This window comes from Impatiens glandulifera, chromosome 1 (genome assembly GCF_907164915.1).
Source record: "Impatiens glandulifera chromosome 1, dImpGla2.1, whole genome shotgun sequence".
Classification (NCBI taxonomy): Eukaryota; Viridiplantae; Streptophyta; class Magnoliopsida; order Ericales; family Balsaminaceae; genus Impatiens; species Impatiens glandulifera.
In genome coordinates, this window is record NC_061862.1 from 96816037 (window position 1) to 96829066 (window position 13030).

A 13030-nucleotide genomic window follows, 5' to 3' on the forward strand; every position below is an offset into this window, starting at 1 on the left:
AATTTATAATTAAAAATTTATAATTTATAAAATTTAAGTTATCAAATATAGCGTAAAAATATAAAATAAATTAGATAAAATTTCAAGTATAATAAATTTAATTATTTAATTATAAATTTAAAAAATATTATAATTTTCTATCTTAAAAATAAAAAATATAAGTTTAAGAATTAATTTATATTAATAGAAATTAAAAGTTATTAAAAAAAATAAGTCGAAGGGTCATTTTTTAAAAATGACAAAAAATGGTGCAAATGAATAGTAATACTGCATATATGTTTTTTTTTTTTGGAGTGCGTTTACGTTATGTCCGGTTGGAGATGCCCTAAGAAAAATTCGTATTAATTTTAAAAGAAAAAAAAACTAAGATCAAACCAGAAGTCCAAGGTTTAAGAGTTTGTTTAATAATGTTTTTTTATATTATTATTATTATTATAATAATAGTGAAGAGATGTAATTATGAATAAGTTAAATCAAACAATTTTAACGATTATCTTACAAACTAAACCCAAACTCTATGGTCTTTAGTCGTCATGGCCCATGGTTTTTGTGTGTATTTGTTAATATGCTGATGAACAAAAAAAAAATAATGGGTTTTTGTGCTAATTTCTCATTGTTTAATTTTATTTTGTCATAATAAGTTAATAATGACAGATTATAAATAAAGGGTACTGTCCTATGCATTTAGTTCACATGATTACGCCAGTTAGTAGGGCTATTCATTGTAGAGCTTGTTTGATGTTGTTTATTTGAGGAGTTTTAATGAGTTTTTACTAAAATAGAATTATTGTTTAACGAAAAAAATGTTTTTTTTTGTGATTTTAATTGATTGAATTATTATAATTTTTTTGTATTTAAAAATTATAAAATAAAATAATAATATTTTAATATTTTGATCGATAAATTTAGTACAATAATGGTTGAAAAATAATATAATAAAATAATTAAGTTTATAATAAAAAAAATCAAGAAACCCAAATCAAGCAACTTCTAATGGTCACTACAAACATAAAGCTTAAATGCTCCGTCTTATTAAATGATATTTGTTTTGATAGAGCTTAAATGTTACATTTTACAAACATAAATAAATCAAATCAAATGAGTGATTTTTGTGTTATTTTATTGTTAATTACTTAAACATTATATTAGGTTGAATTATGCAATTACTTGTATTTAAGAATACATGTTGTTTTGTTTACACTAACATGTTAAGTGTTGTCAGTCTTTACATTTTATTACACTCAAGATCTTTTAAATATAAGAATTTCTCATGTAAACTTCAATTCAAATATCTAAATAATATTTTTCATTTCTCTTTAAATTTTTATATTGTATCATAGCGGGTTTTTTCATTTTAAAAAACCTTGTTCACAATTTTCCGCTGCCTACTCCAATGGTGGAAACAGTTATTGGAGGAGAACTCAAATAATTATATTATCTCATATTTCCTAAGTATTATTTATCTTTATTTTATCATCCACTATGTTAAACAAGTGAGACGTCATTTCAAAATTGCACTTTATATCTCGGCAGAATTTGTACATCTTCATGTCTCGACAGAGCAAATGCTATGTGCCAAGTGCCAAGTGTCAAATGTCAAGTGTTTATAACCAAGAACCAAGAGACAATTGTAAAGAGTCAAAAGACAACTACCAAGAGTCAAGAGTCACTCCTCTAATGAAATGAAGTATGGATTAGAATTAATCAAACTAAAAGAATGTTATTAATATTTTCATCTCCTCGGCAACATTCTCTCCTTTCGCATAGTTGTCAAAGCTTTTTCCTATTAGGTGGTTGATATTCCCGCCAAAGCTTTCTCCAAGTGGAATTTCGAAAATTTATGTGGCAAGTGGGGTACTCTCAATATTTTTTACTCAACTTGAAGGGAGTGTAGAATTATCCAATTATTTGTACTTAATATGTTGAATTGTATACACTCAACAGATTGAGTGTTGTCAGTCTTTACATTTTATTACACTTAATGTTTTTTTAACTTAATGTTCTTTAAGTATCAGAGTTTCTTATTTAACTCTAACTCATAATCTAAATAATATTTTTCAACTCTCAAATTTCTACATATCCTAATATGTTTTAAGAATCAAACTTACTCTATCTCGAGAACTCTAGAATATAGGATATTTTATAACCCAATTTATATATATGATAAATAAATAACACATCCTACCAGATAATTAGAAATACATCTTATCAACTAATTTAAGGTCAGTCTCTCTAGGTAATTCAGTTAACAATTAGAAAAATGATATAAATTTAAATTGTTCAAACTAACTCATTTTAGGAGTTGATTATTTCTTAAATAATTCAATATAATTAACATTATTTCACTCTTCTCATTTATTATATTACTCAATTTATTAATTAAAATATTAAAATATATTTATTTTAAATTATTATATTTTATTTTATCATTATATTCTAGGGTCGGTCTTGGGATAAGTCCAGCAAGCCTTCGGTCTAGGGCAGACCACTTATTAAAAATATTAAGGTATTTAATAAAATTATTGTAATATTAAATATATAATGGTGTAGTTTAGTTGTTAACGATAAAAACTTATCAATTTTATATGGGTATGAGTTCAAATTTCACCAAAAATAATTTTTTTATTAATTCTTTTAAATTAGAGCTTGAACAACAAAAATATATAGATTTTTTTTTCTACCGGGTTGGGGCAACCCAAAATTCGGGGCCGGCTCTGATTAATTCATTTTAATATTTTTACCAAAAGAATATCCACTTTATAAAATTATCAAACTCTAAATTATACTTGACCAAGTGAATTGTCGTTGAATTGATAATTGATGTTATTTATTAAGATAATGTTTTTTTAATTATAAGCGTGAATAAGCCAAAATTGCATAATAAAATAATTTTTACAATAATTTAAAGAATAAGTTAGCACTAAAACATATTTGAACCTATAGTATAGGTCTAAACAATTAAGTGTATTAAAGTCACCAAACATAACTATTCAAATATCAAATTAGAGTACATATATGATACTCATAATTTTAACTAATTATTAAAGTTGAAACATATTTTTTCTTACTTTTAATCTCAGATTTTTTTAAACTAATTATTAAAATTGAAACATATGATAATTCTGATTTAAAAGGATTGTGATTATGGAAGATTGTATTAATTACCTTAAAATTAAAATAAATAAAAAATCATAAACCAATACAATGTAATGTTCAAATGTGTAAACATATATTAACAAATATACTAATGAAAAACCAACTCCAACCTTTTTTAAAAATAAGTCAAGACTGTTAAATAGAAAAATTCAAAGCTTCTAGAAAAATAAGTGAAGACAGTTAAATAAAAAATTGATTGTTTATATATGTATATATATTTGAGTAACTTATTATATTGTTACTCAGTGGATCTTTATTGTATTATTTGTTTTGTGGGGGTGTTTGTCATTAATTTTGAGATCTTCTTTTGAATGAAATATTTTTCATTAATTTTATTTTATGTATTTAAATATTAACTAATCTCGCTTTAGGTAAGTGTGTTATTGCATGATCCCATCACTTTCCAGATTGGTCACATATTTTTAAATTTATGTATAAGCAAAAAATTAAATATTGTCAGGTTGTCACACTTATATCATTTAACAGGGACCATTAATATTAAATATTAAATGCAAGGAAGAGGGGCAGAACAGAGGTAGATTTTGTTCATATTAATTGCAAGGCTGCAGAAATGTTACTTTACTCATTATTTTTCCTTTTATTTGAATCAATCTTCATTATATATATTTTTTTTTCTTATTTTTTTAACTGTTAATATCACCACCTGAAACAGTATATAAGAAATATTTTTTTGAAAATAACATTTTTTTTCTTTTAAATAAAATTTGTTTTGATGTAACGGATTATATATTTAGGCAAACTATGTTTAATATTTTCTTTTAATAGTGATGAGATGTTTTAAAATTTAAATAATATAATTGAATATCTAATAATACATACAACTTATATCTAAAAAATTATTTTAAAATAATTTACATTAGAAAATCTTTTGGTTTTAAACATTAAATTTTGTTTTTTATAAATACTAATAATACATACAATTTATATATCAATTGTAGCACACATTTTGAAAAAATGATTAAACCCTATTAGATTAATATTATAAAAAAAACAAAAAATCACTAAAGGTGGATAATTGTATCAATGCCAAACACCAAAATTTTATTTTGGCAAATTATAAGAAAATTTTATTTGACAAATAATAATTTTCTTATCTATTTTTCATTTATCATCAAATTGAATCACATTTTTTTCAGATGAAATACAAATAAAATCACTTTTAAGTTTTATTTTAACAATATTAAAAATGATTTTAATTATGACAATACACTAGTTTTCAAATTATGATTATTTCTTAACCATCAAATAAACAAAAATAAAATAATAATAAAATCACAAATAAAATGAATGTTCACATGTTTCCTTCAACTTTAAAATTATGTAACATCAAGTTGAATTTTGAGTAGCTATTGGATTTGCATCATTACAAAGAAGTTTGACCTCATAAATTGTGGGTTTTAAAGTCTTTGTGTTTATATTGATGAAATAAATTGTGTTTTATAAGTGTCTATTTTATATATATTCATTGTTATTATTTTGACAAAAAAACTAATGCTTTCTCATTGAAAGAAGACAATATCTCTTAGTTTGGTAATTGATGAAATCAACTTAAAAAATGTGTGATGATATGTTTTAAACCATATTGTCGGAAAGAACAATTATTTTTGTTTGTTATACATGTTCCTTGTTTTCTCTTATAAGTCATAAATATCGTTTTGTATTGAAAGTGTAATTTGAAACTATTTTATATGAACTTGTAGATATTTTATCATTTCTTTCATTAATCTACTTATTCTTGTTCGATATTCAACTATTTCGCTCAAGTTAGATCCATTTCACTATTTTACATCTATAAAATAAAAATGAAATGAATTTTTAAGGGATTAGTATTATAATAAGATGGTTCATAATTCATTTACATGTTTTGGTTAGCCAATAGGGGACTATATTATCGGTAATGAAATGATCTATGGACTATTTGAATATAATACAAAGTTGTAATACAAAATTCACTCATTTTAAAATTTTGGGACAGTCAGGCTTGGTTTGGCAAAAAAAAAAAGGTAAATTAAAGATTTGAGTGGAATTTTGTAAGCAAAAATGGTGACATTAATGTGGTGCTCAGAAATGTTTTTTTAAAGTAGGGATATTTTATTTCTATATCCTTTTCCCTCTCAAAAATTTTAAATTCTTCAGCTTTTGGCTTTTTAAATTTCAAATTCTGACACTAAATCATAATTGATTTTAAAAATTATAATTAACTCAAATAAAAATATTATGCTATAAGAGACCAAATATCCTAGTAACTTAAATTAATAAAAACATTCTCAGTGTTTAATATTTTATAATGTATAAAAAAAATAATTTATTACCTATGATTTGAATAATGAGATTAAGAAAGTGATGATGTTGGATGTGTTACTAAACTGATTATTTTATAATAAACAATATCAAACAAGTTCTAAGTATCTTTATTTTAATTTTAAACCATTTTTATCACAAATAAAATATTTTTCTTTATTGGTACAAATTACAAATATATATATATGTCAATATATTATGTATGGTAAATGTATTTATTATATTAATATAGTTTATATATAATTGTAAAATTACTTTGACTTATATGAATATTATTCATACCAACAAAACAAAATGGTAAAACCATCCAAACAAGAAAAAAAACAAAAATCATGGCAAAAAGTAGAATAAATACAAATTAAGGCATTAAATTTTACACGAGATTTACAATATCTTTGACCGTGTTAAATTGAGAACTTATCCGAAATTATAAAATGAAATATAGGATTCACCGTGTTGGATTTGTTCATGTAAACCCAAATGAACTATTGAATATCATCAAAATAGAAAATTCACTTCTTATCAAATCTACACATATCAATTATGTCTTACAAATAGCCGATAATTCAATAAACAGGAATCAAGAACTAGCATAAGTTAAGTGTATAATAAAGTGAATGTTAACAATTCTTATATACATTACTACTATAGTGAAATATTTATAAAATTGTATTTTAAAGTATTCAATATTAATTTATATATAAGTTCCAACCATTCAAACAAAAATTTAATTATAATAATAAAATTGTATAACTAAACTTTTAACACTCTCAATTTTAAAATTAAATATGGCTATTATTTTTTTTTTTTATTTTAATTTAACACTATTTTCACCTAAACTTTTTTCCATTTAAAATATTTATAAACAGTAAATAAATCCAAAATATTAAAAAAAAACCATTATTTATTTTAAGTGTTGGAGTTAATACCGTCTTATTGTTATTACTTTCACTTCAACTTAAAATATTTTAAATAAAAATATTAGTACACGTGACATTTAATCTTTTAACAACACTATTTTATTTATTCAATTTTGGTAACCCACAGTTTATAATCCAATGTTTTAATAATTTTTATTTTCATACATTATTTGATTTAAATTTGAATATGTATAGTTTATTTATGTGTGGGAAATGAAATGAAGAAAAATTGAAAACAAGTAGTAGGCGAGCAATGCGTGTCCATTAGAGAGAGAAAAATGGATGTTATAATGATAGTCTCTTTGTCCTTGTGAAAAGTGGATTTCAAAAAAAGTTGAATTCCTTCCTTCTTCCTTATTAGTACTATCAGATGATGATGATAGCTAGAATCCTCTCCCATTCCTTCTTCTTCATTTGAAGAGAGAGAAGTGAGATCCTGAATCCTGATTGGATTCTAAAAAGAGAAATTGGAAGAGCATTTCCTCATCATAATACCTTTTTCGGTATTTGTTCAGGTCTCCTTGTCCCGTTGCGCTCCATTCTCGATTCCCTTCCCTTCCCTTCTCCACCCACTCTCTCCTCCTCCATTTCTCTAATCATCGCATCATCATCATGCCGCAACTTTGAGCTCTGTTTTCTCTCTCTCTCTCTTTCTCTGTTTCACACATAAAATGGAAATCGAGAAACAATCATCCAAGGGACAAGCGTGGTGAGTGACTAGTTATCGATCAATCGATCGATGCAGTTGTTGTTGTTGTTTAGTTTCTTTCCGATCTGATTTCTTCCTTTTATCAGGTTCTGCACCACAGGTCTACCTAGCGACATAGTAATCGAAGTCGGCGATATCATCTTCCATCTTCATAAGGTACTTTTTATTCTTCCATTCTCTCTGCAACTACTGCAAATTCTCTACAAATCTCATCAATATTGCTTTCTCTACAACAGTTTCCCCTCATTTCCAAGAGCAGAAAGCTACACCAGTTAATCTCCGAACAAGAGACGATTTCCGCTACTTTACTAGAAGAAGAGAATGAGGACGACGATGATGATCAGCGTCACTGTCGTATCACTCTTCCGGATTTCCCGGGAGGTTCAGATGCATTCGAAGGTGCTGCCAAGTTCTGTTACGGTGTTAAGATCGATCTATCTTCTTCCAATGTAGCTTTTCTCCGTTGCGCTGCGGAATTTCTGGAGATGACTGATGAGTATTCGGAGGATAATCTTATTTCCAAAACGGAGCGGTTTCTCTCACAATCGGTACTCAAGAGTGTTAAGGACTCAATCAATACATTAAAATCATGTGAAGGATTGATTCCAATGGCGGAAGATCTTGATATTGTACATAGATGTATTGAATTTATTTCTGTCAGAGCTTCCGTATCTGATCCTTCTCTTTTTGGCTGGCCGGTGAACGAAACTGGCGGACGTCGGAAACCTACCGGTAAATCTGTGGAGACTGGAACTTGGTTAGACGAATTAGTCCTTCTGAGTCTACCGTTTTTCAAACGTCTAATACTAGCAATGCGAGGTAGAGATCTGAATCCAGAGATTATAGAGAACAGTCTGCTTTATTACGCGAAGAGATATATTCCAGGTATAAATCGTAATAGTAGGAAATCATCATCATCATCTTCTTCAATTTCATCATCTTCTATACCATCGGAATGTGAGCAGAGAGATATCTTAGAAACTATAGTTTCAAATCTCCCCCTTGAAAACAGCTCGAAATCACCAACCGTCACCAGATTCCTATTCGGATTACTGAGAATGGCGAACATATTGAAATCCGATACCTGTCAATCTGCATTGGAGAAGAAGATAGGATCGCAGCTTGAACAGGCGACATTGGACGATCTTCTGATACCGAGTTATTCATATCTAAACGAGACGTTATACGATATAGAATGTATGGAGAGGATCTTAGGAAACTTCTTAGATGGATTGGATAAGAGATCGGCGGCGAGAATCGAAGGGGAAGATGAGAATAGTGGCGTTAGATCCGCCGCGTTAATGCTAGTCGGTAAATTAATCGACGGTTACTTATCGGAAATTGCTTCCGATTCAAATTTGAAACCAGAGAAATTCTACGAACTTGCTGTTGCTCTTCCTGATCATTCAAGATTATTCGACGACGGTCTTTATCGATCAGTAGATGTTTATCTTAAGGTACATAATCAATAATATTTTGAAATTGCTAGTTCAATTCTTAATCATCATCTTCTTTCCATGAAGGCGCATCCATGGCTGACGGAGGCGGAACGGGAGAAGATCTGCGGATTAATGGATTGTCAGAAACTAACGCTTGAAGCCTGCACTCATGCAGCGCAGAATGAACGTTTGCCTATCCGTTCAGTAGTTCAGGTGCTGTTCTTCGAACAGCTCCAGCTCCGAGAAGTCATTGCCGGAACCCTAACCGCTCCGGCGGAGGTTGATGATGATAATGGATCAGAGGCTGTCATTATGAGGCCACGGCGGAGGACGGCGGTGAGAGAGAATCATAATCATCAGGTGCTTCGTTTGGATATGGATAGTATGAGATCGAGAGTACATGAACTAGAGAGAGAATGTTCATCGATGAAGGCGGCGATCGAGAGCATTGATAAAGTTCCGGTGGTGGCGGGTGGAAGTGATTCTCCGGGACCGGGAGGAGAAGGATGGAAGAGTTCGCTGGGGAAGAAATTTGGGTGTAAATTCAAAACGCAGGTTTGTGATTCGCATCAACCAACAACGGTTGTTGAAACGCGAAAAGTACGGAACCGCAGCCATCGCCGGCGGTAAGATTCTTGCGTTTATAATAATAATAATATTTTTTATTTTTGATACATTTATTCTTTTGTTATCGTGCGCCTCCCCATGTCTCTGTCCGTGGATATTAATTAATTAATTAATATATTATTATGTTAGCTGGTAAAGTGTCATTTTAATGCTATCCATAAATTTAATTATTTGCATAATTTATATATAATAATTCTTCTTTCATTTTCATTGGCCTCTCCCTCACTCTATTATAAGGTTGAAATGGAAATTTAATCTAAAAAAATTAAATTATTTGGAAGGATTCATCAAATGGAATTATTTGATAATTGTTGAAACAAACCCTAAATAACTAATTAGAGAGTTTACAGTGGCAGATATATCATATGACCTATCTACTAGTGGGTATCTTGACTTCAAAAATATTATTTTTTTAGGGCTGGTTTGATTTAGCCTATTAATAACTTATTCAAACTAATTGTTTAAATATCTTAGATCTTGTTTTGTTTCAGTTTATTGATAAATCTGATTTATTTAAAAATAATATATCAAGAAGTTGTGATTGTGATAAAATTGATATTGTTATATAATGATTAAATTGAGTGATGTAATTGATAAAAAAAATATAAAATGTTATTTGGTTATGATTGAATTTAAAATAAATAATATAACAAACTCTTAATATCAATTAATTTATGTACAATTTATTCAATAATCATAATGATAGTTTATTTTAACCAAATAAATAAATTTGTATCTAAGAACTTGTTTAATCTTAGGTTATTTTGAAAAAAAAAATTAAATAAAATGAATAATATAATTTTAAATTCATCAAAACTAAATTTTTATATAAAAAGTTGTAAAAAAATATTTTAATTGATAAATTTAATAATTTAATTGTTATAAATATATAGTTTTTAAAATTTGTTTAAAAATAATCAAATAAGATAATAATATTAAACAAGTGAGAAAAAACAAATATAATAATAATAATAAAGTAAAAGCGGAAAACTTGAAAACCACTAGTTATTGGATGATTATTGTAATTATGGTAAAATAATTGCAATGTCAGAAGCAAAGATTCAGTCAAAAAGCAAGACAAATCACAAAACTATAATGAAACCAAACAGAAGAAAATCCAGCCAAAATTAACAAAAAGAAATAAAGTAATCTTTTCTCTCCCTCAAACAAATAGAGTTTATTTTTTTATTTATATCCGGCTAACATACTTCTATTATCATTTCTACTCATTTAAATCAGAATTTTTAAATAAAAATTAAATTTAACATATTTAATCTTTTAAATAAAACTTTTAATTACTACTTTAACTATCTTAATAAATTCATAAATTTTAACATTAAATTTTTTTTTATTACTACTTAAACACAATTGCTTAAATGGGATACAATGTCTAATTGATAGTTGACAGTGGTAAAAGTTTAATTGCATTGTTAACCAAAGTTTGAATAAGTCAAGTGCTGGAGATTTTCTCATTAAAAATGTTTTATTTTTTTTTGTTTAACTTGATTTGTAGTTAACATACTTGCTTGTGTCTTTTTGGTAAATGAGTACATAATATCTATAAATTTTCAGAATTTAATTTATAACTTGTCTAATCTTGTAAAAGTATAATGTGGTATATTAAATTATGTATGTATTAATGAATGGCACAACCTTTTTGAAATATAGAATATGTTCACTGTATATTTTAAATTTGAAAGTAGTATGATTCACCATATTAAATATTTAGTAAGTATTTAATAAAGTTGGGGTTGTTTATTTGGTTTTTTTATAGAAATAAAAGTAAAATTAATTTTGTATTTTGATTGATTATTTACTAATTGAATAGTTAAGAAGAGATAATATTGATTGTGATGCATAAAAGGTTAGAAAGTGGGGACTATGAATTTTTTTTATTTTGAAGTGTTTAATATTTTTTTAAGAATTATTATAGTCCTGTCAAAATTAATACTAACCAAAAATTCATTTTTAAACTTAAAAAAATATTCATTTCTTATACTAACTTTTTAATTTTATTAATGTTATCTATATATTTATTAACTTTACATATTTAACTTCAATCTTTTTACATTCATTTAATAAAATTCAGATAAAATTATATCAATAATTTATACACAACAAAATAATTCAATAATACGTTTAATAAAAAAAACACTTGGTACACATACACATAACATAAACAAATGTAATTATGTAACAATTCTCAAAATTAGTGTACTTTTCCCACATATGATCGATTAATGCATTACGAAGTTCAATGTGTGCATCTTTATTTTCTTATTTTCCGTACCAAGATATAAAATCTTAAAATTAAGTATTTTCATCTATCACCACTTCGACATTTGGCGAATGCGTTTTCATTTCAATTTTGATATGTGCATTAATGTCACGTTCATCCTCAACAATCGTATTATGCAAAATTATGCACGTAGTCATTATATCATGCAACACTTCTTTTCTCTAATATCGTATCGGTCCTACTATAATGGAAAAACGTGATTGAAGAACTTCGAATTCACGTTCAACATCTTTTCTATATGCTTCTTGTTTCATTGCAAATTATTTTTTCTTCCGACCACGTGGCTCATGAATTGTTTGCACAAGAGTATATCATTTTTGATATATGCCATCATCTAAATAATAGCCTATGTTATATTCTTTTCCTTGAATTACATAATGAACTGGAGGAGAAATACCTTGAGTTAGATCCGAGAACATATGTGATGACTCTAACACATTTATATCATTGTCGGTGCCTGGAAAACTAAAATATGTATTTCATATCCAAAGATCATAATTTGCGATAGCTTCGAGAATAATGTCAGGCTTTCCACTACGGTGTGCGTATTGCCCCGCCCACGCGGTTGGACATTTATCCACTTTCAATGCATACAATCTAAATTGTCTAACATTCAAGGAAATCCACGTTGCTGACCAATATTGAGAAGTCTAGAAATATCATTTCCTATTGGCCTTTTAAGATAGCGTTTGCTAAATATTTCAACCACAACGCAACATAATTTTTTCATACTTTCAATTGTAGTAGACTCTCCAATTTTAATATACTTATCTGTGGCATCTACTATAGCACCATGTGCCAACATACGAAAAACTACCGTTATATTTTGTATTGGACATAATCCAAGTTTGCCCGCATTGTCCGATTATTGTTGGAAGTAGCGATCATGATCTTTGACTACGTCAACAATTCGAAGGAACAATGAGAGAGACATTTGATATCTTCAACGAAACATGGTCTCATTATACACTAGATTATCTAAAAATAATCACTGTATAACCTACGATCGGCATTTCCACGATCACGATTGATGACAATATGTCCAAGAATTGAACCACGATGTAGTACTTGTTGGCTTTGTTGTTCAAGAAGTTGTTGGATGGTCATGTTGTTATTATTGTTAAGACGACATAAATTTTGTTGTCTTTGATGAATCATCATATTATCATCATCTGAAGAAGAAGAAGAAGATGATGATGAATCACTAACGTTGAAATTCATTATGGAGACTTGTAGTTCTGGATAGTGGAAAATATATGTGATAAGTAAAGAATGACTTAACAATATATTTATAGTAGTATAATTGAAATAGGATGGTAATATAGTCATTTCCAATTCAAATTGGTGGAGAAATATGACCATCTTTTTAGTGTATGGTCATTTCAATTAATTTGAGTGGATAAATATGACCAAATTTTCAGTGTATGGTCATTTCCAATTAATTTGAGTGAAGAAATAAGACCAACTTTTCAGTGTATGGTCATTTCAATTAATTTGAGTGGAAAAATATGACCAACTTTTTAATGTGTGGTCATTTCCAATTAATTTGAGTAGAAAA

General features: G+C 27.3%; 1 protein-coding gene and 1 pseudogene across 1 annotated transcript; one reads left to right on the forward strand and one right to left on the reverse strand.

Annotated features, from left to right (window-relative positions):
* The first annotated feature begins 6706 nt into the window (after nucleotides 1-6706).
* LOC124919364 (BTB/POZ domain-containing protein At5g66560-like) lies at nucleotides 6707-9360 on the forward strand. The gene is made up of 4 exons (XM_047459594.1): nucleotides 6707-7107; nucleotides 7194-7263; nucleotides 7344-8564; nucleotides 8631-9360. The coding sequence occupies exons 1-4, from the start codon at nucleotides 7070-7072 to the stop codon at nucleotides 9174-9176; spliced, it is 1875 nt and encodes a 624-aa protein (XP_047315550.1). The 5' UTR covers nucleotides 6707-7069; the 3' UTR covers nucleotides 9177-9360.
* A 2090-nt stretch (nucleotides 9361-11450) lies between these two features.
* Nucleotides 11451-12732, reverse strand: LOC124937604 (annotated as a pseudogene).
* Between the last annotated feature and the right edge of the window lie 298 nt (nucleotides 12733-13030).